Below are 22,172 nucleotides of genomic sequence, written 5' to 3' on the forward strand. Positions count from 1 at the left end.
TCTGACAGAATTTATGTAAATGTTGTGATTTCTACTCCAGTTCTGACCAGCATTGTCATTCTAGGGTTCAAATGCGTCAGTACATAATTTTCCCAAAAGATGTCATCAGAATATTCAACTTTTCTTCTAGCAAGCCATGCAGCGGTTGTGAATTACCAACAGGTTTATCTACAATCATATTCAACAAATAAAATAATGCTGGTTTGTCATATTAAAATTACCTTAAAACAGACCTTAAAGCTCCTTTTAATCAAGACAGAATTGCTGTATACATTTTTATTGGTCTTTTGTAAAATTCTAATCTTAAATGTCATGTTTTCATTAGCTGTAATCTAACGATCAACAGAAATAAAGGCTCAAAAACATCTGTTCAGTGTTGACTCTTAGGCTATTGGTTTGTTTATATTTGGTAACTGTTTGAACAGATTCACATATCCCTATTAGATATAAAGAAATCGTACCCAAAGATGAACCAGACTTGTCAATAATTTTCTTCTTGATTTCTTCTCTATTTTTTTTCTGTTTTTTTGATCATTTCACACAATTTGTTGTAAGTTATTCTCTTGGAAGCTTACAAAGTTATGACATTATCATCTTTGATTTCCCAAACAGTTTTAAAATATCTTCTGTTGTTCTGGCATTGATTTAAAAAAAAATGGTGATCCTAATTGATCTATACTTCACTATACAAGAAATGTCTTGTCTGGTTTTCTTAGACAATAGCAAAAAAAGAAAAAAATGAACGTGGGAAGAAGACCATGCTGTTTTTCCATTCTTTTCAAGGTGACTGCAGAAGGTGATGAATGTAGATGTTTTTATTGGATGTTTGTCTTTATATTTGTCAGTATTTCTCATCAAAATTAAAAAGCAGAATTTATTGAAACTTGGTTGGATAGTCAGCAGGCAAGAAAGCTATACATCTTTTCTGTTTCTGTTGATTGTGATACCCTTTATTAAATCAGCCAAATTGGTCAGTTGCCATGCCAGAGGAAGATGCGCTCTGATTATCATAATACTGCCTTGCAAAAATATCCATAGACCTTGAACATTTCCACATTTTTGTCAGATTTCCTACAAACTCAGGTGCAGCCGCAGGGAAAGGTGCAGGTACTGACACAGAAGCCCTGATTACAAATGCACACCATATTTTTTCAAATTTTGTTTTTGCAAAATGTTGGCAGCGTTGTATCCTTTTTCTTCACAGTCAAGGAGAAAAATTGAATATCTCACTGTTTGCAGTGAGACTTTGAAAAAGTTCGTAAACTGTAATGGAGAATGGATAGTTTTTCTAGACGTGTACTTGTTTTGTTTTGATAAGGTCAAAAAAACATAGCAGTGTTCTATATAGTGTGTTCACCTGTGCTACACACTGGATAAGATTGTTATGAGAAAAGAATACATACCAACTCATCATTGATCCAAATCTGACCTTTGGCCAGGACCAGTGACAGCCGAGCATCAGGAGTTCAATGTCTAACCATTATGCAGCTGAGTTTCATGTCGGTCATGCAGACTCCATTTTGACATCAAGCTGATTGCATCAGCCATACACTGTTGGATACTGCCAGTCTTGACACCTGCAAACTGCCTCATGACAGGCTCATAGCATTGTGAGCCAAAGAAAGTCGATCAATATCATTGTGTGTGTGTGTGCGCGTGCGGGGTGTGCTTGCTTGTGTTTGTGTATATACAGGGTCTTTGATGTTAAAGGAAACAGGAAATACAGTACAGATGTTTCAGTACGATCTCCACGCCGATTTGATCAAAGTGTTTATGACCAAGTCCAAAGGAGTCTGGCTGCATCCCTCCAAAATGCGTGCTTGATTCTTCCGCCTGCCTGCCATCTGCGACGCATTCTATCTTTTTCAGCTTCAGACTCCCAGGAACTTGATTTCATGCACTCTAACACACACCTGTGACACACAAGCACTCAAAAATACACAACAGAAGACATTCACACACATAACTTCCCCTGTGGCAAACATGTTAATTCACTCATACAATCATTCAGAGGCACTTTCCTGCCTCAACTTTCACAAAAATGCTTGCTCTCTTGCTCTTGCTCTCTCTCTCTCACACACACACACACTTTCACGCACACAAAGAGCTAATTCTCTCCACCCAAATTTGCAGCACCGTAGCAGCTAATCAGGCAGCCAGCCGTGGAAGCAGACAATGGGCCAGATGCTGGTGGCTTAGAGCAACATCCACAAACTCATGTCTGACTCTACATGCATACAAGATCAGTACACAACATCAGACTGTGTAAAAATGACACCTAATTAGTTTATCTGTTTCTGTGAATAAACGGCTCAGGTAGAACATCCTGCCGAGTATTAAACTGGCTCTCTAGGTAAACAAAACTCTTCTCGTTCACATTACAAATATATTTACGGTTCCTCTGGAGGCAAGTGAATCTATTTGGAAACATGATCTTACATCCTGATTCAAAATCTTTTGTCCTCTATGTTCATCTGCTCCCAAAAAGATGCAACCTGAATGGGATTTTATACGAGTTATACCAGTAGCCCAATTCAGCTTGGATTCGAGGAGAAAATAGCATGAATCATTTATTGCAAATATCTCCAGTTTTAATAATATTTATTCAAAAAACGAAACAACTTCATCTTACTCTCCACATACAAATAAAATACTCCAAATTATTAGTCAGCAGACCAAACAATATTTTTTTAAGTTCTACAGATCTTAAAAAGATCTGTCTATAATTTTTTTTTTAATGTATGACACAGTACACTGACTGTTATTTTGCCATGACATCAGTTTTATTTTTTATCATCAATACTAATTGAATTCCCAACCATGAGTGAATTTCCATTAGTGGCGACAAAGCGTCTGCATAGAGTAGTATTAGATCATTGGTAATGGTTATGTCGGGTCATCACTGCAACATTTAAGCACCACTTACATAATTTCTGGAATTTGGCACCTACGCAGTATTTGCATCATCTTAATGTTGTAACACTTAAATCGATGAACGTTTCATTTTGACAAAAGTAGTTTGTGGAAAGATTATGTATTGTACACTTGCATAGATAGGAAGGCAATGCTGGAGTGTTTATCTACCTAAAGAAGCACATATTTTTTTAAAAATTGACAGAGTGCAGTATTGTGTCAATGCTGGATTACTGAGCTGCATGGTCCAACCTGATGGACAATATGTTCTAGAGATAATTGGTAAAAGGGTTAAAACAAACAAAAGAAAAAAAGCTTGCACTCAGTTATGTGCAATATACTGTATTGCAAGTTATATTGGACTTCTGTGGCTTGAACCATAAAAAACATTATCTCTCTTCTGGCTCCAGCTTCATATTAAATGAGAAATTATGAGGCTGGGGCATCATGTTTGTGTAGCTCAAGGGAAAACAGGAAATTTCTCTACTGCTTCTAGAGCTTCCATTTAGTTCTCCCATCTCTGCTTTAACAGTAAATCTAATTAACAGTGGTCAGAGCGATCTCAGTCAGTGTATGACTGAGTAGGTTCATGCACTGAATCTGCTCAGATGAGTAGGTTTGCCTTCCCTCTCAGTCAACTGATAAAGGTTGTTGAAGAAACTGATGGCCGATGCAAACTTACTGGTTTTAAAATCCAAAGCTTTGAACATCTAAAAGGGACTTCTCTAGTCCGGCCTTTGAGGATCTTTGACCTAAGGGCAATTTAGAGTAAGAGGCATGTTTTTAAACTGGTGCTTGAGTATCCAGAGAGAACATGAAGAAAGACTCACAGGACAAGTTTCAAACCATGAGTTATTTGATGCAAGACAAGAGGGCTAACAACTGTACCACTGCAGTCCATTCTCAAATCCAGCTGAACATTGAGCTGCTCAAATTATTCAACATTTACAGTTTGACTGTAGAAGAAGTAAGGTAAAGCTACAAACCTACCAAGAAGTTGTTTTTCATCTACATTTACGGGTGAGGCAAAGGAAAGCATTTATCGGTAGGAGTCGCCAGCAGGTGGAAGAAGCTTTTGCCCCAACAACTACAGTATGTGTTGTGCACTCCACAATGCTACACTCTGTGAACAAGTGCAAGAAAAAACTGTAAGAAATCCCCATTTTCAGTTTCCTACAAGCGACATAGGAGAAGTAGTAAAGTTGTGGTCGGACGACAGAAAACTTAAACTTTTTAGTCTAAATGTAAAACGATATGTGTGGAAGAAAATACATATCGTTCACATCATGAAACACAGTGATGGCCACATCATGTTGTGGTCATGCTTTTCTTCATCAGGGACCAGGAAACCCTCATTGTTCTGCTTCAGAAAAAAGAAATCGATCAATTTCGATTAAATTGATTTCAGTCAAATATAACAAAAAGCAAAGCACAGGTGATTCGTTTCAGGTCAACTCCATGAAATGACACGTGGATATGAAATTAACAAGGAAACTGCAAGCCCACTCCAACTTAGTGTATAGATTCCCTGTTCGTAAGATATAACACCAAAATTATGTTTTTTTGGGGAGAATTATAAACATTTTAAAATAATAAAAAAAAAACATAGTTTGAATAGCTTTTTTAAGAATTATCTCCTAAAAATTTTAAATGCTCTGGTCTAATTATTTAACATTCACAGGAATGTTATGTTAAGCAGGCTGGAAGTGTTTCACAAATGAAAAAATCACCAATAGTGATCCTCGTTCCTTTGACATAGCTGAATGTCATGGTAATGTTACTACTGCCCTCTAGTGGTGACATAGAGTGGAGAGGAGGAATAGAAACAGGTAAAATGTGAAATACAGCAGATCTCTACCAAAGCCTATCAATAATTTTGTTTTCGCTGCACTTTAGATTTAGTTTGCAAACTCGTAATCGGAGATTAGTGACCAACTAAGACTCACTACATTAGCCTGAAGAAGTACAACTGTCCGCTTTATGAATGTGACATTTATATATTACCTGGTCTTTCTGCTTAAACTCCTTCATTTTTCACTCTTTCCTTTGTTCCTCTCCTCTTTGTGTCTTTTTCCCCCTTGACCTTCCTTTCCTCTCACCTGCATCCACGTCCCCCTTCCATTTGTTTATTACTTGGCTGCCCAATGTAATACCAGGGCAACTTCTCCCACAGACTGACTGTAAGCTTAGTAATTACACAACACAACTTCTCCGTTCAACTCCAGTAATGGACTCACAGCAAATTTGTTCAGTTAATCACACTGCGACATATTGTTTTCAGGAAACCATTTAGTAGAATACTTTTTTCTTTGTTTTGACCCACCGGCTGTCTGAGTTGCTGGCTACAGGGCATGGAGCCCAAGTTGTGATACAGAACAGCTTTCTTGGCCGGGAACGTCGGGCAGTGCTCCCAGCAACAGGCAACAAAGAGAGGCACAAAGGGTGGGGGAGAATCGATTCCTGCGTTTTCCACAAACAGAATGGCCCCTGGCAACAAAATGCTCCTCCTGTGATTAAGGCAGCTTTGTTTAGGCAAGTCATTAGAGACTGCTTATCATTGTGCTGAGCCACATTGTTGCACTATGTGTCACTTCTTGGATAAGTGACTTCGGATAGAGAAGTGTGCGGTTTTCTTTCAAGCTTCTTTCACTCCTGTCTCAGCTTCTGATTGGCTGATGTGGCTCAACATAAAGACAGAGAAGTATAAAAATATAAGGGCTCTCTGGTTGTTTTGGGGTTTTTTTCTCTTCTTCTTCTTATCTGTAATACCTTGTTAAATTCCTGCTCTGTTTGTGCAGGTACGAGCTTCCTCAGTACGGCAGTCGCAGGAAGCTGATCTCACCCTCCGGTCTTTACGATGAGTATGGAGAGGTTGTGGTTGATGACGATGGCAGCTACTACTACAGCCCACAGGAGTCAGACGGAGAGGTAAGACTGAAGTGAAGTGGTGAAACTTTCTTGCTGCGAGATTTACTTTATTTTGAATAATTCGTTGTCAAATTAGGTGCAAATTAAAACATCATGAATAATAAAAATCCCGCAGCGAAAGAAACAATTTCATATCCACAAAAGTCAGGTAAGAAATGACAGAAATTTAGTTAAACAAAGGTGAGAGGGAAAAATGAAGAGCAGCCAAGATGTTAAAATGGCTCCAAAGATTTGAGTAATTTCAGCTTCTGTTTTTTTTTTAGACACCAGCAGGAGAGTTTCCCAGACGATATTAAATGTTTCCATTTGTAACATGTTTACCAAACCTTGTGATTTTCTTTTGCATTACCTCAAATTGCTTGCAACTTGCACTAAAAAGTATTCATTTGTCAGTAGCCTTATTGTGTATGAGACTATAGGTACTCTTGGTTGCCATCTACTGTCCTGGAGGGACAACAGCAGCTGATTAGTTTGCTAATGCTACAAGCCAGCTCTGTGAAACAATGCATGTAATTTATAACATATAGTTAAAACGTGTTGACAATACAAATTGATTTTCTTTTAAAGAGAGAGCCAATATAGAAAAAAAAGAACATTTATGCACATTTAGACATTTAGTCAGACCAGCTGATCCCACGTCAGTTCCAAACAAAATAAAATGAATCATTTCTGTAATGTAATGTTTTAAAAATTAGACTGGTGAAACTCTTTTTAGACCTCTCCTGTAAATGTATGAAAGAATGAAATAAAGCAAGCTAGAACTTTTCCAAAATATTTTTTTACAGAGGCATGGCAATAAAACTAGAGATTATATATGTATTTTTTTAATATGTATTCTTATGTTTTAATATGTATTGCTGGATCCATAAATGTTACCTCTGCCAAGATATCTACCAAAATATTTGAAAAAAAATCTAAGTGGTTTTATAATCAGAAATCAGTAAATTATAAAACCCAAACTGTGAAGAGCTGGAAGGGAAAGTTTTTTTTTTTTATCTCTGTGAATTTGAAAACACATAAGCTTCGGTAATAAAGTGTTTCATGGTTTTTTTTTTAACTGGCTGACAAGATAAGACGCCAAGACATTAGACTATATGGATATGTTACATAAACAGTAAAAATATAAATTAGAGACATACATTTAACAAATGCACACATATAATTTTAAAAATAGACATAAAACAGGTGTAATAGAATAATCTCATGACATTGGCTACCATTCTGCAAGTGTGTGTGTGGGTGTGGGTGTGTGCCTCAGTCGGTACCACACACAGTCAGCCTACAATTGTAAAGGTGTAATTTGGAACATATTGAAAGCAACAGTGTGAACATAAAGTCCAGGGCTTTTTGTTAAGTTGTCCCTTTTTAATATTCTTCACACGTTCTCTACTGAGGACAGGTCAGGACTCCAGGCAGACTCCGTCAAAGCACGCTGCCTCTGCAATCATGCATTCGTAATGTGTGCAGAATGTGGCTTTGCATTGTGTTGTTGACAAGGTTAGACGAGGTGCAGACAAAGCATCCTTTCTGCAACTTTTAATTGGAACTTGTGGATGTAGCTCAGTCTTGTTGTGCTTCACAAAGGATTCCCATAGTAATTCCTTGCCCACTAGGTTAAATCAGATATTGCCAAAAGGCTGCTGATGATGCATCAAAGGACTTGAGATACAATTTTGATGACGTTTTCATGCTTTTTGTTCACAAAGCCTAAATTATCTGCCTTCCTGGTGCCTATACTGGGGGTTGGGAGGGGGGGGGGCTGACGATTATCTATGTTTACCCTTGTGTACTTCTGCGGTTTTTGTTGCATCATGCCTGAATTTTTGACTACCTACATGGTTTGGGTTCTGATATCGGATGTTTTGTGCCACCCACTCGTGAGTCAGTTTATGGCTAAAACCTTTTGTACCCGCTTTGACAACCAACCAATTAAAGTAATTTTCTACGTAGCCTTTTGTGATGAAAATGGCATTTGTATGACCTCGATAAATTAACCTATCAGTAAGATGCCCAAAGATATATTTTGGTTTGATGAGAGGTCATAATCTGTCATATTTCACAAGAATCCACTGGCCCGAACGGGAACCTTTAACCATAATCTATGGTTAATTTAATTTAAACCTTTAACCATAATCTATGGTTAAAGGTTTAATTTGAATCTAATGAAAGGATTGTGTTTAAAATAATAGCAGCATGGAGTTTAATCAGTTAGGTCATTCATTCTGTGAAAAAAAAGATAGTGTCATAGCGATATAAAAGGATGAAGGCACCAAATGGTGTCCATGCTGGTTGTAATACATTTATATCCAAGAATCTGAGTTCAGTTACTGTTAACTTATGGATTAAATTGCTAACTGAAAAGGAATGAGAACATATAAGAAATACAGAATTTCATAGGTGCATCACTAAAGCGACCTAAAACTTTTTAAAATGTAAGTCAAACTACAATCATTCCAATGCATTTAAGGAATATCTAAAATGGCCGGGAGTCAGTCAACGAACAGCTCTGAGGGTATCAAAGAATTTCTACTGCTACCTGGAAGTTGTGACAACTTGCAGCAGAGCACAGTGACTGGTCTAAGGAAAATAGTGCGACATTTTAAGGGCTGATGAAATATAGATGGTTAATAGAGGTTGCAGTTTTTCAGAGAACCATCAAACACTGAATTAAAGACATAGTACACTGTGAAGCATGGTTAAAGCATCATGCTAGTGGGACGTTTCTTTTACTTGATGCTATTTACTATAACACAAATTTCAAAATACTTTTAAAAGTCATATGCTGGAGAGGTAATTTCCTTGAAATTGATGTTTCTGTGAGAAAACAACCTGTAATTGAGCAGCAGTTATGGAGCACATCAACCCAATCCACAGAAATGAGGTTCATAATTTTGAAATTTGATACATTTTTCCTCGTATTTTGTTCTGGAACTGATTGTGCAGAGCTTCTAATGTGCTTGCATTTTCAAAAATAGAAGCTTTTATTAGGATTCTAGGCTTTTGATTAAACATACTGCTATTATTTGAACAGAACCATTCCAAAATGGAAGTTTATAGTGATAAAATGACAACTGCTTGCTAGAAAATGGTGGTAAAATTTGCGAAAGGTTGAACTGATCTGGATTTATATTAGGCAGTGCTTTTGAAACAAACCAGGATTACGAACACCAGTTTAAAATACAATCATTGCAATGATTACTGAAGTTACTTACTTGCTCCATTTTGCTCACATCCCAATTCTACTGAAATGTTCTGCAAGCCTGAAGTGGAGGAGTGAATGCATACTATTAAAGTCCCACTAAAGCAGTCAGTGGAGGGACGTTTAAAAGGCTGAAATAAGACAGCAGAGAGGAGATATCATCATCAGGCTCATCATCCAGACAGGTTAAATTGTCTAGAAGAACCTTTTGAGTTCCTGGGATCAAAAGCAGAGGATTAAAGTTGACAGGATCTGAATCAGCAGAGCACTGCTATTTTGGGAGGAAACATCCATAGCAAAGCATTTTGGAAGAGCAAAAAGCCGATAGGAAAACTTTGCATTTAGACAAGTACGGTTGAAAGGTTGAGCACAAACTAAAAGTTTGTAAAAACTGTCATACTGAGGCGTTTCCACAGCATCCTGAGCAAAGAGATCAGTTTAAAATCCACTCGCTTTCTTGTTCTGGATGTAGCGGTGAACAATGTTATTTTATTCGTGTTTGCAGCACCAACAATGAACCTGGATTTTCTTCAAATATGTTAATATTTGAAGATTAAAGCCAAAAATGTGTCTATTAGATTGTGCTTGTTTTTGTCTCTGAAAAAAGTTTTGTCTTTGATCTTGCTTTTAATTAAATTAAGTTTTTTGTAAAAATAAAAAGCTTTAATCCACATATGTATCATCACAATGACAGGTGAGGAGACAGTTTCAAGGCAACAGATTAGACACTCAGACTGGCCACCAAAATCCCCATCCTCCACCTGTTCAACCTCTGACAAAGACCCCAGGAGCCCCAGAGGCTGAGGGTGACAAAAAACAACAAGACGGTGGTAAGCTGAAAGGCTCAAGCACAGCTGCCAGGTTGAAGGCCGTGATGGGAATGAACACATCTGCTGAACCTCCGGCCATCCACTTACCATGGAACAAAGCCAGAGTGGGGCCCATGGAAGACGGAAAGGATGGAGAAGATGTCCGCCTCGGGAATCGGGAGGCAGGGAAGTCGGAAAATAAAAAAGGAAGAAAGAATGAGGCGGTGGAAAGCAGTTTGAAAAAAGAGCAGAGAGGAGAGCTGGGAATTTGGGGAAGAGACAGCAGACACAGCATGACTAACGGTCGGATGAAAAATTCAGCAGTGCAAGGAGGAGGCAACCGGCCAGAGCATGGGAGAGAGCTCCCTGGCTTGGTAGGGCTGGACGGAAGCTTGGTCATCGATGGGAGTTACTTCCAGATGTTCACCGGAGCAAGTATGCCTGCACCAGCAAAACAAAAGCTGAACGAGGCCTTTGGTCTTATCTCCTTAGCCAGAAGGATGCAAGAGCCCACCAGGGTTGGTGATGAACACTGGAGCGACAGGAAAAGCAGGGAGAGAGGAGGCGACAGCAGGGAGATGTACGGCTCTATAGGAGATATGAGCGTTTCAGCAGCTGTGTCTGCCAGAAGACGCACGGCGAGGCGGTGGGAGGGAGAGACGGGGAGCAGGGACAGCATGACCGAGCAAAGTGACTCGGAAACAGGCAGCGGCAGCCGAGAGTCTCCATCTGAATTCAGCCTGTCTGACAGGAGCAGCCCAACCTCATCGGCAACAACGGAGACCGAAATCAACGAGTCGGACTTGGAAATGGAGAGCGACGATGAAGGTCGGGGCGAGGACGAGGAGATATCCGATTCTTACGAGGAGTCAGGAACTGAAAGTGAAGACGAGGAGGAAGAATCAAGCAGGGAAAGGTCAAAAGGTCAAAGATATGCTTCAAAAAGTAGCAAACACAGAAACAGCAGCACTGACTCTAAAAGGTATTCAAGTTCCACAGCGCCAAGCCCCAACATGTTGAGGGACTCTGGTTCTTATAAAAGGTCTGGGAAAGAGAGCGAAGACAACAGTGAGGAAGGGAGGGGAGGGAATGTCAGACTGAGAAAGTCCGCAGCCAGCAGGCGAAGTTCAATCCACGTCGGCTCAGGTGTGATGGACACCTCGGACGATTTGTCGCCCATTATGGAAGACACAGAAGACGAAGAGAAAAGCAGCAGCCAAAGTGGAGGAAGACACAAAGAGGAGGATGAAGTTTGGGGAAATGAATCAGCTGCTTGAAATGCCAATCAGGCCTGAGCCCCCCTCCTGAGATGAAAAGCTCCGCCACTAAGTAAGGACCCAGTGAGAAGGCCTGCTGTGGGTGTGCAGTTATTACCTGAGTGGAATCTGCTGCTGTAATCTGTCCTCCACGCCTGCTGTGATTTATGCTCACAGTAGCTTTAATTTCTAGCATGTCCTCTGCTGCACTGCCGACTGCCTCTTATCTGCTGTTCTCTATCTTTTATTTCCTCTTAACTTTAAACCCCCTTTCTCCAATCACCATTTTTTTCTTTATACAAAAAAAATCTGTGTCAGGTTAACATCCGTATTTGACAACCTGTCGTTCTGGTACAAAAAGCTCTGCTGCTATCCGAACGAGCCTCGGCGGTAGCTGCTGCAGCTCATACATTGTTATTCACTGATCTCTCTTTGTAGCAGAGTTTTTCTCATTCGTCATCTCTCCTTCTGCGTGCGTCATTCTCCCGGGATCAGTCCGCTCTCCCCACATCTGTTATCTGCAGGGCGAAAAGATGCTGCCACTGTAGAGAGAAACAGAACATATTCCTTCTCGCATGCTATCAAGGTTAAGTGGAAAAACTGTGAGGGGTTACACACTGTGAAAGCAGATTGGATTTATTTTTCACAAGTCTTTTTCATCCTGCACAGTGTTTGGCGTCATGTGTGTGTGTGTGTGCAAAGAGCAGCAGTGCTGACTCTAAGCTTCAACAGCAAGGAGGATAAAATGTAAAATCTTTTATGTGCCATATTCTCAAAATGATTATGTCTGTGCTTTATTATAATTAAAACTTAAGCAGCAGATTAATGAAAGGCTGCTTTAAAATGCTCAAAATCACTTTATGATCCGCAGTGAAAGAAATTCTGCTTTTGGAGAATGGAAATACTTCAATTACCAGATATTGACATATCCATTCAGCCACTTGTTGCAGCAAGTCCCTTAGTGGGAGATTTAATTTAAAAATGAAAGAAAAATAAAACTCACTATCTGGTGTCGGCTAATCAACCTGTTATTGCTTGCACTGTTTATACAAAATACTTCTAGTGCTGCAGTTATAACTAGCTCTCCTTTTAGGTGCAATCTATCAGTTTGACTGTTCTGCTTGTATATGTTCCAAAAGAAAAACATAATTTTGTTGTAAAATGTCACAAAAAGTAATCAAATTAAAAGCAGAAAGAGTTACACTGTACATCAGTGTAACAAACAGAACATTAACCATTTGAAGTTACAATTTCAATGGACTTATTTCCTGGCTATAATAACACAAAGGAGCCCATATCAAGACGGATGCACCAAGTAGATTGTTTCTTTGCCCAAACACCATTCCTCAAAGAAGCAAACAAAAAAAATCATGCCATCTTCATCAATGAGCCATTTGACTCAACATATTTTTGATTTTTATTTAAAAGTTATTTGTGTATTCTCTTCAGCCTGGCGGTAGAAAGCGGCGGATCAAGTTGATGGTTGACCGAGAGTACGAGACCAGCTCCACCGGTGAGGAGAGCATGCCAGAGACCCAACGCAGCCGTTTATCCACCACGCACAACAGCCACGTTAACGTCAACGGCGGGATCTATGTGGCTCAGAACGGCTCCATCGTGCGCACCCGACGATCAGTCAACGCTTCAGGTCCTTCCCAGAGCGCCAGCTCCACAAAGAACAATCTAAAACCAAGCTCTCCCATCTTCAGCTCACGGCTGGCCAAGCACTTTAAAAAACTGGACAAAATGGCTGCCACGTTGGAGGAGAGAGTGCCCCTGAACACCACCAAGACGCAAGCAGGAGAGGGGCGCAACACACTGAGCACTTTTCAGAGCTGCAGACGGGCCGCCTCAGCAACGGCCACCTCCTCTTCCTCCAACACTAACAAAATGCTGAATGTGTTAAACACTCGACAATCCAGCGTGTCCTTGGGGTCAACCAGCACCAGCAACACAGGCCCTGAAAGCGTAATGTCCAAACCCGACGTGCTCCCGGCAGCACTGGCTGTCACAGAGCAGCCCGAGAGCGCGTCAGAGCAAGACGGGCCAGCAGAGGGTGAGCTCGAGTCAAAGGTGGACGGAAACGGCGGCGTTGAGGCCGTTTCCAGGGAACCTCTGGAGTGCCCGAGTGACAGAACACAATCGGATGAGGAAGAGTTGTGGATGGGCCCCTGGAACAACCTTCACATACCCATGACCAAACTCTGACTGAGTCCAGCGCCACTGTGCTCGTTCTTTATTGCCAAGTTCATTTAATGTTTTCAGTATATTTTCTTTTCGTTCTCTGTGAAACTAATGGAGATGCTCCAGTACAGCAAAGATATATATCAATTGATTTATACTAGCTAAAAGTGACTTGGCATTCAAATCACTGGTATCACATAAAACAAATAATTTTTCTTTTAATTTATGTTCAGTGAGATGGGGTTTAATTTGCCATCTGCAATTTCAGCAGCAAATTCTCTGTTTTGTAATTTCTGTGTTTCAATCTGTGCATCTCCTCAGCCTTGCTGACCTGAGAGCTGCAGCACCTTCAGAAAACTGGACCTACAGTGGTAACACGTATTACTTTAAGAGTGAGGGGATGAAAACTTGACTCTTTTTAATGGCCCTTTAAGCGACTGGTGTCTGTATGGAACTGTGCTTGTTTCATTCAGGTTTATGGCCAATGGTGCAACTCGACGTAAATTTGCCTGATGCATTTCATTGACACATGCAGTCTTGTATTGTTCACACTTGCCTTTTTATTCTTGTCAAGCTGCTTGGCAGACTCGATCCAAATAAAGTTTCAATCTGTTGAAAAATGAATTTGTTGGCTGCTGCGGTGCTGCACAAATGTGTGTTCTGCAGAAGACATAACAGCTAATGCCCACCACTAAAAGAACTTTAACTGCCTGAAGAAAAATAAAACAGATACTATTTTTAATAAGTAAAAAAAATTAATGATGTCTTCTACATGATGTTGATTATGTACAATTAAAGTGGAAATTATTTTGAGATCAATGAGATGCTGGCAGTTCAACCTCTCATGCAGTAAAGCAAACAAACACATACAAATTGCAGTAAGTTATAACTTTAATGTGGATATATCATGTTTTTAAATTCTTTTCACATTTACATAATTCAACTGTGGTCTATATAAAGTGGAACTACAGTGCCTTGGTCTTAAATCCTTGACATTGTAGCTCCACAGGTTCTACTGTGGACCTATAATATCTAAGAGCAACTAATTTTGGTGCTGTCTCTTTAAATGCAAATGAAGCGCGTTACTACCTGCAGGTCGCAAAGTGTTCCACTTCGCCTATTCAGCCATTTTTGTAATTTGATTGCACAGATATGATTATCTCTAAATGCTCCCTCCCAAATTGATTAAAAATGTTAATTAAAAAACAAAAATCTGTCAGATACATTTAGAAATATATATGCTACTAAAATATGAGTGAACATGGCTTGTAAACGAGGCCTCAGCTAGCACTACTGCCAAATGTCACTGAATGCATTTGGGTCGTTGTTATCCCAAAAACCTGTAGCTTCAGCATCCCTGCAATTGTAAGAAATTTAAATGACCGATTCCATGACCTTGTTTGACGGTCTTCTGGCAAATACTGTGACAAAATACAGAATCTGAAGAAGATTGAAGAATACACACTCCGAGAAACTTCAAGTACTCAGCAAGACTTATTTAAAAGTTAATTTTGCTTTATCTATTTCCTTTAATGTGCTAAACTTTCGGTACATTGCAAATAAAAATCAGCTAATGTTTTCTATATATTTTTCACAGCTGACTGTTTTTAGTGAGATCTAAGCCCATCCTGAGTGCAGGAAGGGGTTCGGTTTAATTTCCTGTGGGATCCACTTAACAGAACACATCTCCCTTGTCAAGGCTCCTTATGATATAGGTGGCCTAACTTTTTAATTGCGAAGCACATTAAAGTGAATTGTTTCATCTGAAGTCTCAAAGAGGAAGGATCATTAACCTGCAGAATTACCAGGTTTTAAAACTGGTAATTTAATTTGATGACTGCATAATTTTGCATTAAGGGACTCGAAAGACTGAGCTGTACTGGTGCTGGTATTTGACACAGAGCGCTCCTTATTAAATGGAAATAGCTGACTGAGCCACAGAGTTATATTTCAAACATTTTCTGGAAGGCTGGGCACGTCTGAGCAACTGTTATGGATTCAACCAAATGACCTGATTATGTCACTGAAAGCCGTGTCCACTGTGGCACACTGAAGAAGATGGCAAACTAAGCTTGGCTCATTAGGCTACAAGCTGGGATAATAGTAAAATGATGTTTAACTCAAAACTAAAGTTGAACAATAATATTTGTTTTTCTAAATGGAACATTTTGTTCAAAACAACATGGGAGTAAGGCATACAGGCACAAACAAATTGACAAGTATGTCCAAACTGTGACCTGTGCTGAATTTACGTCTTTTTGAATGCTTTTGTGTGAACCAACCTAAGATTGGTACAAATTTGCCAGCATCTTGTTTTTAAAGTAGCATTTTGTCAGACAAGTAAAATCCTTAAAATGGAAAATGTTAGGTACAATAAAAGGTGCGTAGGCTAGGATGCTATTATCCATATAATTTCTTTGATTTTCTTTTCAAGTGGAAAAGAAATATCCTGTGCTACTCCACAACAGACTTTGGAGCTTCCACTCCTAAAGTTTAGCTAAGTACAGCTCGTTTGTTTTCAAAGATTGATCGCTGTCCCTTTGCTGTAGCTTGTCCTTTCAATATTTCAAACAAACAGATCGATTTTGTGAAATAGTCTTATTGCATGTTCAGTCGGGGTTAAAAAAAAACCACTCTTGTTGCATTTAAAGTATATATATATATATATATATATATATATATATATATATATATATATATATATATATATATATATATATATATGTCATATGCATATATACATATGCATACCTGCATATGTATATTCAGTATTGCCTGAGTTTGGAACAGGAGAACACAGAGCCACTGGTAAGTATAGTTTTACATAGTTTCCATGTTACACTGAGTACATATAGATTAGTGTAAATAGTAGCAATTCTATATTAAAATAATATTTAAAAATCTGTCATGAAAACTTTTCTAATTCTCCAAACCAAAATGGCTCAGAAGGCTGTCAATTGCAGGTGAGATAAAAATCCATAACTTCTCCAACCAACCCCAATTCAAAAATCCAGGAATATCTTTAAATAGGCATACTTCTGTAGTTATCATTCTAAAGTGAAACTGATTTGTTATTCACCGACGTTGTGCTTACATAAAACACCCTAACATGCAACATCATTAAATATTTGAATTTTATTCAGATTTTGCTATGTGACAAAGCCATCAATAACTATCCATTCAGGAATTCAAGTAAATAGATATGTGCTTATGACAGGTTTTAACGCAGATCGTGGGTGGTAGATGATATACTGAATGTTATATGGAGATAGTGCTAAAGATGCAACACAGCCGACAACAAGCAAAGACATGTCAAGTTCAGTGGATATAAAGAATACATCAAAATGTAAATAATCTTTTCTTTCCACATTAAAGAAAAATATGACAATAACATACACTACTGCGTAACTGCAGGATAATATGCCACGAGGATGACTACTGCACAAAACTTTACATAAAAATATTTACATGGCTAAATAAGTTTGAGTCAAGTTAAAGGAGAAGGATGTACCTCTTCTTTAACAAAAATAAATAAAAAATAAAAACTACTTACAGGGACTTGTACAGAAACAACATAACTGCCAACCAGGGCTTCACATTAAAATAAATAACAAACAGTTCTCTCAGGTTGTAAAAAAAACAACAACATCACATTCAGAAATGAGGTCTACAGGTTAGGAAGAAGGAAAGCAAGATGTGAATGTGTGAAAACCCAGATTGCTCACAGAGTTTTACAGCCTAACAGAAACACTTCCTACCTGCACTGACATCACTTTCATCCAGGCCAGGGAGGCTGCAGGTAATGGTCGCTTGATAAAATATTATCTTTTGCCTGCCATAATGGCTTTTCTTTGTGTTTAATTTCAAATCTGTAGCTGTCTGATTGGATACAAGGATTAAAGCTTCATTATCACTGACATGAAGTTGAGGTTTCTGGGCTCAGTGTTTCATCTACCTTAATTACCAGAAGCCTCTGGGACCAGACCTCCCCACTGTCAGATGATAATCATTGTGTGTAAATGAAATCAATTCTGACCAATTACAATAATTCAAGGCCAACAGTTAAATATATAAAATTAGAGAGAGAGAGTGAAGAAACTGTTTCAATATTGCACTAAAATTCTAACTAATTTACTTGGCACTCTGCTAGCTCCAGATAACATGAAGACTAAAGGAGAAAGAGGTTTTTTGAAATTTAAACGCTAATAAGTCAGTACACGATCGGTCAGTAAAACGTTGGAATGCGAGTTAAAAATCTTAGTAAGGGACTTACCAAAACTATTACCAGGAATTTAACCAAAAAACTTATGAGAGGAGATAACGAATGATTTGTCCCACGAAAGCTTTGACGATTTAGTGGTTTGTAAATTCAACTCCATATCTACTTGTGGCCATTTAGGGTTGGTATGCATGTTTTGGTAAATCGGTGTTCCTCTCACCAGAAATCACCACCCAGACAAAACAACTAAAGATTTTTTGCTTTTGAAGAACAAAATATTCAACTGAAACGCAAGCAATTTTTGTTGGTTAAAAAAAAAAAAATACAATGAAAGCAAATCTCAGTTTGTCGATCAAATTAAATAACAGCTTTTTAACCACATTAGTAGAAATTGTCATGTGTATGTTTTTTGTATTTTTACTTTTTATCCATATTTACATCTTCTTTTTTCAACTTTTCCAACAATGTTTTGCTCGGGGAAAATGATGGAGTAAATATTGTTTCCATCTCCAGACTTAATTTTACCAACAAAAGAAAAAAAAGTTACATCATGAGGCACTCTTTAGGTTGGATCAGAAATATGTGAGGGAGACCTGACATATCTACAAATCAGATGTCAAACATACATTTACATTTACAGTTCTAAGTAAAATAAATAGTAATAAAAGCTTACTGATGAAAATGGGAAAAATTGGCCAAAGGGGATTGTAGTTATCAGTTATTTGTTTACAAAAATATGTCCAACAACTTTAAAATTTAAGCTCAGATGATACATTGATATGAACAACTCAAATAAAATTAATCTCACATTTTCTTCTGTTTTAAATAAAAAAAAAACTTAGTTCACAATAAAAGCAACACAAAATGGTCAAAATAAAGAAAACAAAACACAATATGATCATCTAACACAAATAAAAGAAATAAAATGTGCAAAATGCTGTTAGGAGAATAATCACAAAAAATTATGAGCTGAACTCATAATTCAGCTGCATGAACTTAACATGAACTTATAGGAACCATTTGACTGCGGCTCCACTTAAAATCTTGTTACACATTAGATTGAGAAACTGGGAAATGAAAATTTGCACAGATTTTAGATGTACAGTGGCCTCTCAATAGTACTGCAAAATATATATTTTCCTAAAGGTATTGCGTTAGTTGCCAAAATGGTAAGTAGCAAGAGATGTGAGCTCTTAAATTTTCTGTGCCACAGCTTCAAATCCTCCTTAAAAACATCTTCAAACAGAAGTTTGAGGCAGTTTTGCAGCATTCTTCAGCCATATTAAAGTTAAGCAACAAAAGGTCCCACAATTGCTCCTAAACAGAAACCAATATTGCACAGTGCACACCTACGCTGTTCTAGGATGCTGCCATGTGTACTGTTGCTTTTAGTGCAGGTATTTTAGTGTTCGACAAATTGCCTGGAGCCTCGCAGCTTCTATTAGTGAATGACTAAGTAAAGTGGAAAAGTTTACTTCACTGCCTCAAACTGTGCTCTTACAGCACAACAGAATTGAAAAAGTGAGAAGAAGAACCAAACAAGCCCGCTTGTCTGCCTCTGTTGTAATGTCTTTACCCAAGAGAGGAAGAATAAAATCTCCTTACTTACAATATCCTTCATTTTAATTAAGATCTTCCTCCATCTGTCACTACTTGAGTATCAGTTTACATCAAATCAGTTGCCTCCTTTGAACCATCTTAACCACAAAATAATTTGTGTCTAATAAGAAACATTTATCCATTGAGCAGCTCATTTAGCAGTTTAAACTCACACTTATTTGTCAATTAACTGTCCCTCTGGGATTTTTTCCTCCTGCTCATCAGAAACAGGAGGAATATTTTAGTGCTATTTACAGTCCCTGAAGACTGCAATTAAAAACAGCTGCCCATGATACTCTGGACCATCTCTGGAGTCGAAACAATCACTATAAACAAAGAGGAATGGGAACAGACACTTGGGAGAATCCCAAACTCCTGTCCATCATTCCACCAACTGAGGAAACAAGCTTATTATGCATTCTTCACCTTAAGAAGAATATACCTCAAAATCTACAATTCCTCATGGAAACACTTCAGAAATTGTGGGAAAACAGAAAATTCCTCCAAGTTTATGAGTAGTCAGTGCAAGTTTTCCTCCTGGATCTCATTTGTGGATCTTCCAGTTCCTAAGGAGGTGAAGCTTCAAAACTCGGAGGGTCAGCGAGCAGCTGGGAGGGTGGAAGAGTTGGAGTTCTCTATTAAAGGAGGAGGAAGAGGAGAAAGAGGAACCCTGGATGAACCTTCCAGCCGCCACCCTACCCTCAGTCACCCACGCCTTCAGACCTGCAGCTGCAGACAGATACCCTGCAGAGAACATAGTTTGCCTTTTATTTTTATATTTAGAATGGAAAATCTATGTATTTATTCGATACAACCACAGAGGTCTAACACGGATATGCACTGTAATCAAAACCACACAGCAAATAAAAACAATCATGAGAAATGGATTATCGCTAGAAAGTGAAACTGAAATACTGTTGGTGATTAGTGTACTACTGTTAGAAAAATTATCCTCCTGTTCATTTACTTATGAGTTTATTTTACAAGTTATGTTTTCATATTATTCTTTTCATATTATTTTTTCATATTATTCTTTTTATATTATTACTCTCATAGTATTCTTCTTTTTATATTTACTTAACTTCTCTTTCTTTTGTAGTACTTTATTAATCTTTTGTAGTATATTATTAACTTTGTTAAGGATGTTTGCCTGGAAGCTAAAAACATTAAAACATTCATGTGTTATTAGTTCCATATGTAACTGATTAGTTGTGGTCAGTCACATGCCCTTGTAAGGGCACGTCCATAGGAGGTTCCAGAATGTAAAGACGGTTGGTCAATTCTCTGTGTGACTGTGTGAAGAAGCCCAACCTCCTTTTTCTATACAATAAAGAGAAATGCAAAGAAAGATCTGGCAGAATTGAGTCCAGACAGTGTTTGACAGCGATTCGTCGCGTCTGTTCTCAATTCTCCTATTCTGCAGAAAAGAAATGAAAAGAAACCTAATCTCTGTCTCTGGGTGATTCTTTGCAGGTTAGGACAAAATAAACGTATCAACTACATTTGATTTTCAGTTGGTGGAATGAAGTTTTGTTTCATTCAACATGTCTGACTCAGAACAAAACACTCAAACAATCTGAAGAGTGAGTCCAGAAATAAACCTCTTTCAGACCAAAAATCACAACATGATTTACACGTTTCATGCTCTTTTGGTAATTCAGTAACAAAGTAACAGAACATATGGAACACTTTGCACCTATTGCCACTCCTTGCAAAAATGTGTGAAAAGCAGTAGAATAAACTAACTTAGAGCTGCAGGTAATGGTTATTTTGGTAGAGTATTGATTATTCTGACAATTAATGGAGATTTTTAATTTAACCATTTAAGACTTCTTCTCATCAGGTCAACCCACAAGTTTTCCACAAGATGCATGTGTGAAGACTGAGATGGTTATGGAAAGAAGATGATTCTGTCTGGTGAACTATTTCTATGTTGATTTAGCCATATCTCAATGATAATGAAAGACTCAATAAGAACTCTTGAATTTTTCTGGAAAAAATGTAACCAGAATTTATACCATAACAAGGCTCCTCCTAAAGCCTAAAAAAAGACTCTCCACCTTGTAGAGTAGACACTATTGCCAGACAGTGAGGAAATTCAACCTTCACTTCATACCAAACATACATAAAGGCTGCTTTAGGTATGTTTGGGAGGACACTCAGTGACCCTTACATGCAAAGGTTTACTACATTTCTCTAACAGTGAGCGTTGGAGAACATTTTGCCCCATTTACTGTCATGATCACTGAAAAATCTTGGCTTCTTATTGACTGGAAAAACTTGTGTCCTCATCAAGCCAGAGGCTGAGAAAAAAATAACCTGTGTTGCATGCTATTTATACCCCAGGGAAATGGGATGTAATTGATTGCTCAATACAACTTTGAAACTCTGCTCAAATTATAAATAAAACATTTTTTTCAATTGCTTTTAATTTGAAAGAGCTTTTAGAGAGGGCAATAAGTAAGGAAATTGTGTTTTGAATAATAAAAATAGAGGTATACTTAAATTTATGTACCGATTTAAAATATTTTTTGGTTTCAAATTTGTGATTTATTAATTCTTAAGGCTTTTTGCACATCGTTCTCACTGGTGTCAGTACCTATGAAAGCTGCAAGTATAAGAACCCCTCGAAATGTCTCTGCCAGCACTCAGTTCTATGTAATGTTAGAGGTTATAGACAGCATACAGTACCTCTGTTGCCTCTCCATGCACAGACACCAGGCAAATTGTGAGCCTCACTCCTGGAGCTCTGTCAGAGCCACACAGCATGCAGCTCGCTCATCCTTACTCTGCGTGGGGCCGTCCGCTGCCATGCCTGTCGTCATGCTGCGGCTGCGACTGGTTAACTTTTTCAGCTCACTGGCAAAGGAAATCACTTTCTTTTTGTCCTCCCGCACCAACTGGAAGAAGAAGGGGTTTGGTGTTAAAGGAACAAAATAAGAAATGTCCCAAATGGTTATTTCAATCTCCTCGATATAAAGGCAGAATCCAGGTTTCCTCTCATTTTCCCCTCTTTTTGGTAACCTGATTTATTTGCTGTTTTACATATGTATTATTTGTGAATG

General features: G+C 38.3%; 2 protein-coding genes across 7 annotated transcripts in view; one reads left to right on the forward strand and one right to left on the reverse strand.

The window, feature by feature from the left end:
• The window catches only part of LOC102228210 (protocadherin-15-like), a 295,528-nt gene extending 281,622 nt beyond the window's left edge, over positions 1-13,906 (forward strand). For both annotated transcript variants that reach the window (XM_023340889.1, XM_023340890.1), the window contains exons 44-45: positions 5,712-5,841; positions 12,555-13,906. In XM_023340889.1, coding sequence (XP_023196657.1) covers positions 5,712-5,841; positions 12,555-13,313 — 889 coding nt within the window. In that variant the 3' untranslated portion in view covers positions 13,314-13,906. The remainder of the gene's footprint in view (positions 1-5,711; positions 5,842-12,554) is intronic.
• Positions 13,907-18,368: 4,462 nt separating this feature from the next.
• The window catches only part of plce1 (phospholipase C epsilon 1), an 84,041-nt gene continuing 80,237 nt past the window's right edge, over positions 18,369-22,172 (reverse strand). For 3 of the 5 annotated variants that reach the window (XM_023340966.1, XM_023340965.1, XM_023340968.1), the window contains 2 exons: positions 21,896-22,007; positions 18,369-19,851 (listed from right to left, as the gene is read on the reverse strand). In XM_023340966.1, the coding sequence (XP_023196734.1) occupies positions 19,652-19,851; positions 21,896-22,007 (312 nt within the window). In that variant the 3' untranslated portion in view covers positions 18,369-19,651. Of the gene's footprint in view, positions 19,852-21,798; positions 22,008-22,172 lie in introns of all 5 variants that reach the window. The other 2 variants (XM_023340969.1, XM_023340967.1) reach the window with 1 other exon arrangement.

Source organism: Xiphophorus maculatus, chromosome 10 (genome assembly GCF_002775205.1).
Source record: "Xiphophorus maculatus strain JP 163 A chromosome 10, X_maculatus-5.0-male, whole genome shotgun sequence".
Lineage (NCBI taxonomy): Eukaryota > Metazoa > Chordata > Actinopteri > Cyprinodontiformes > Poeciliidae > Xiphophorus > Xiphophorus maculatus.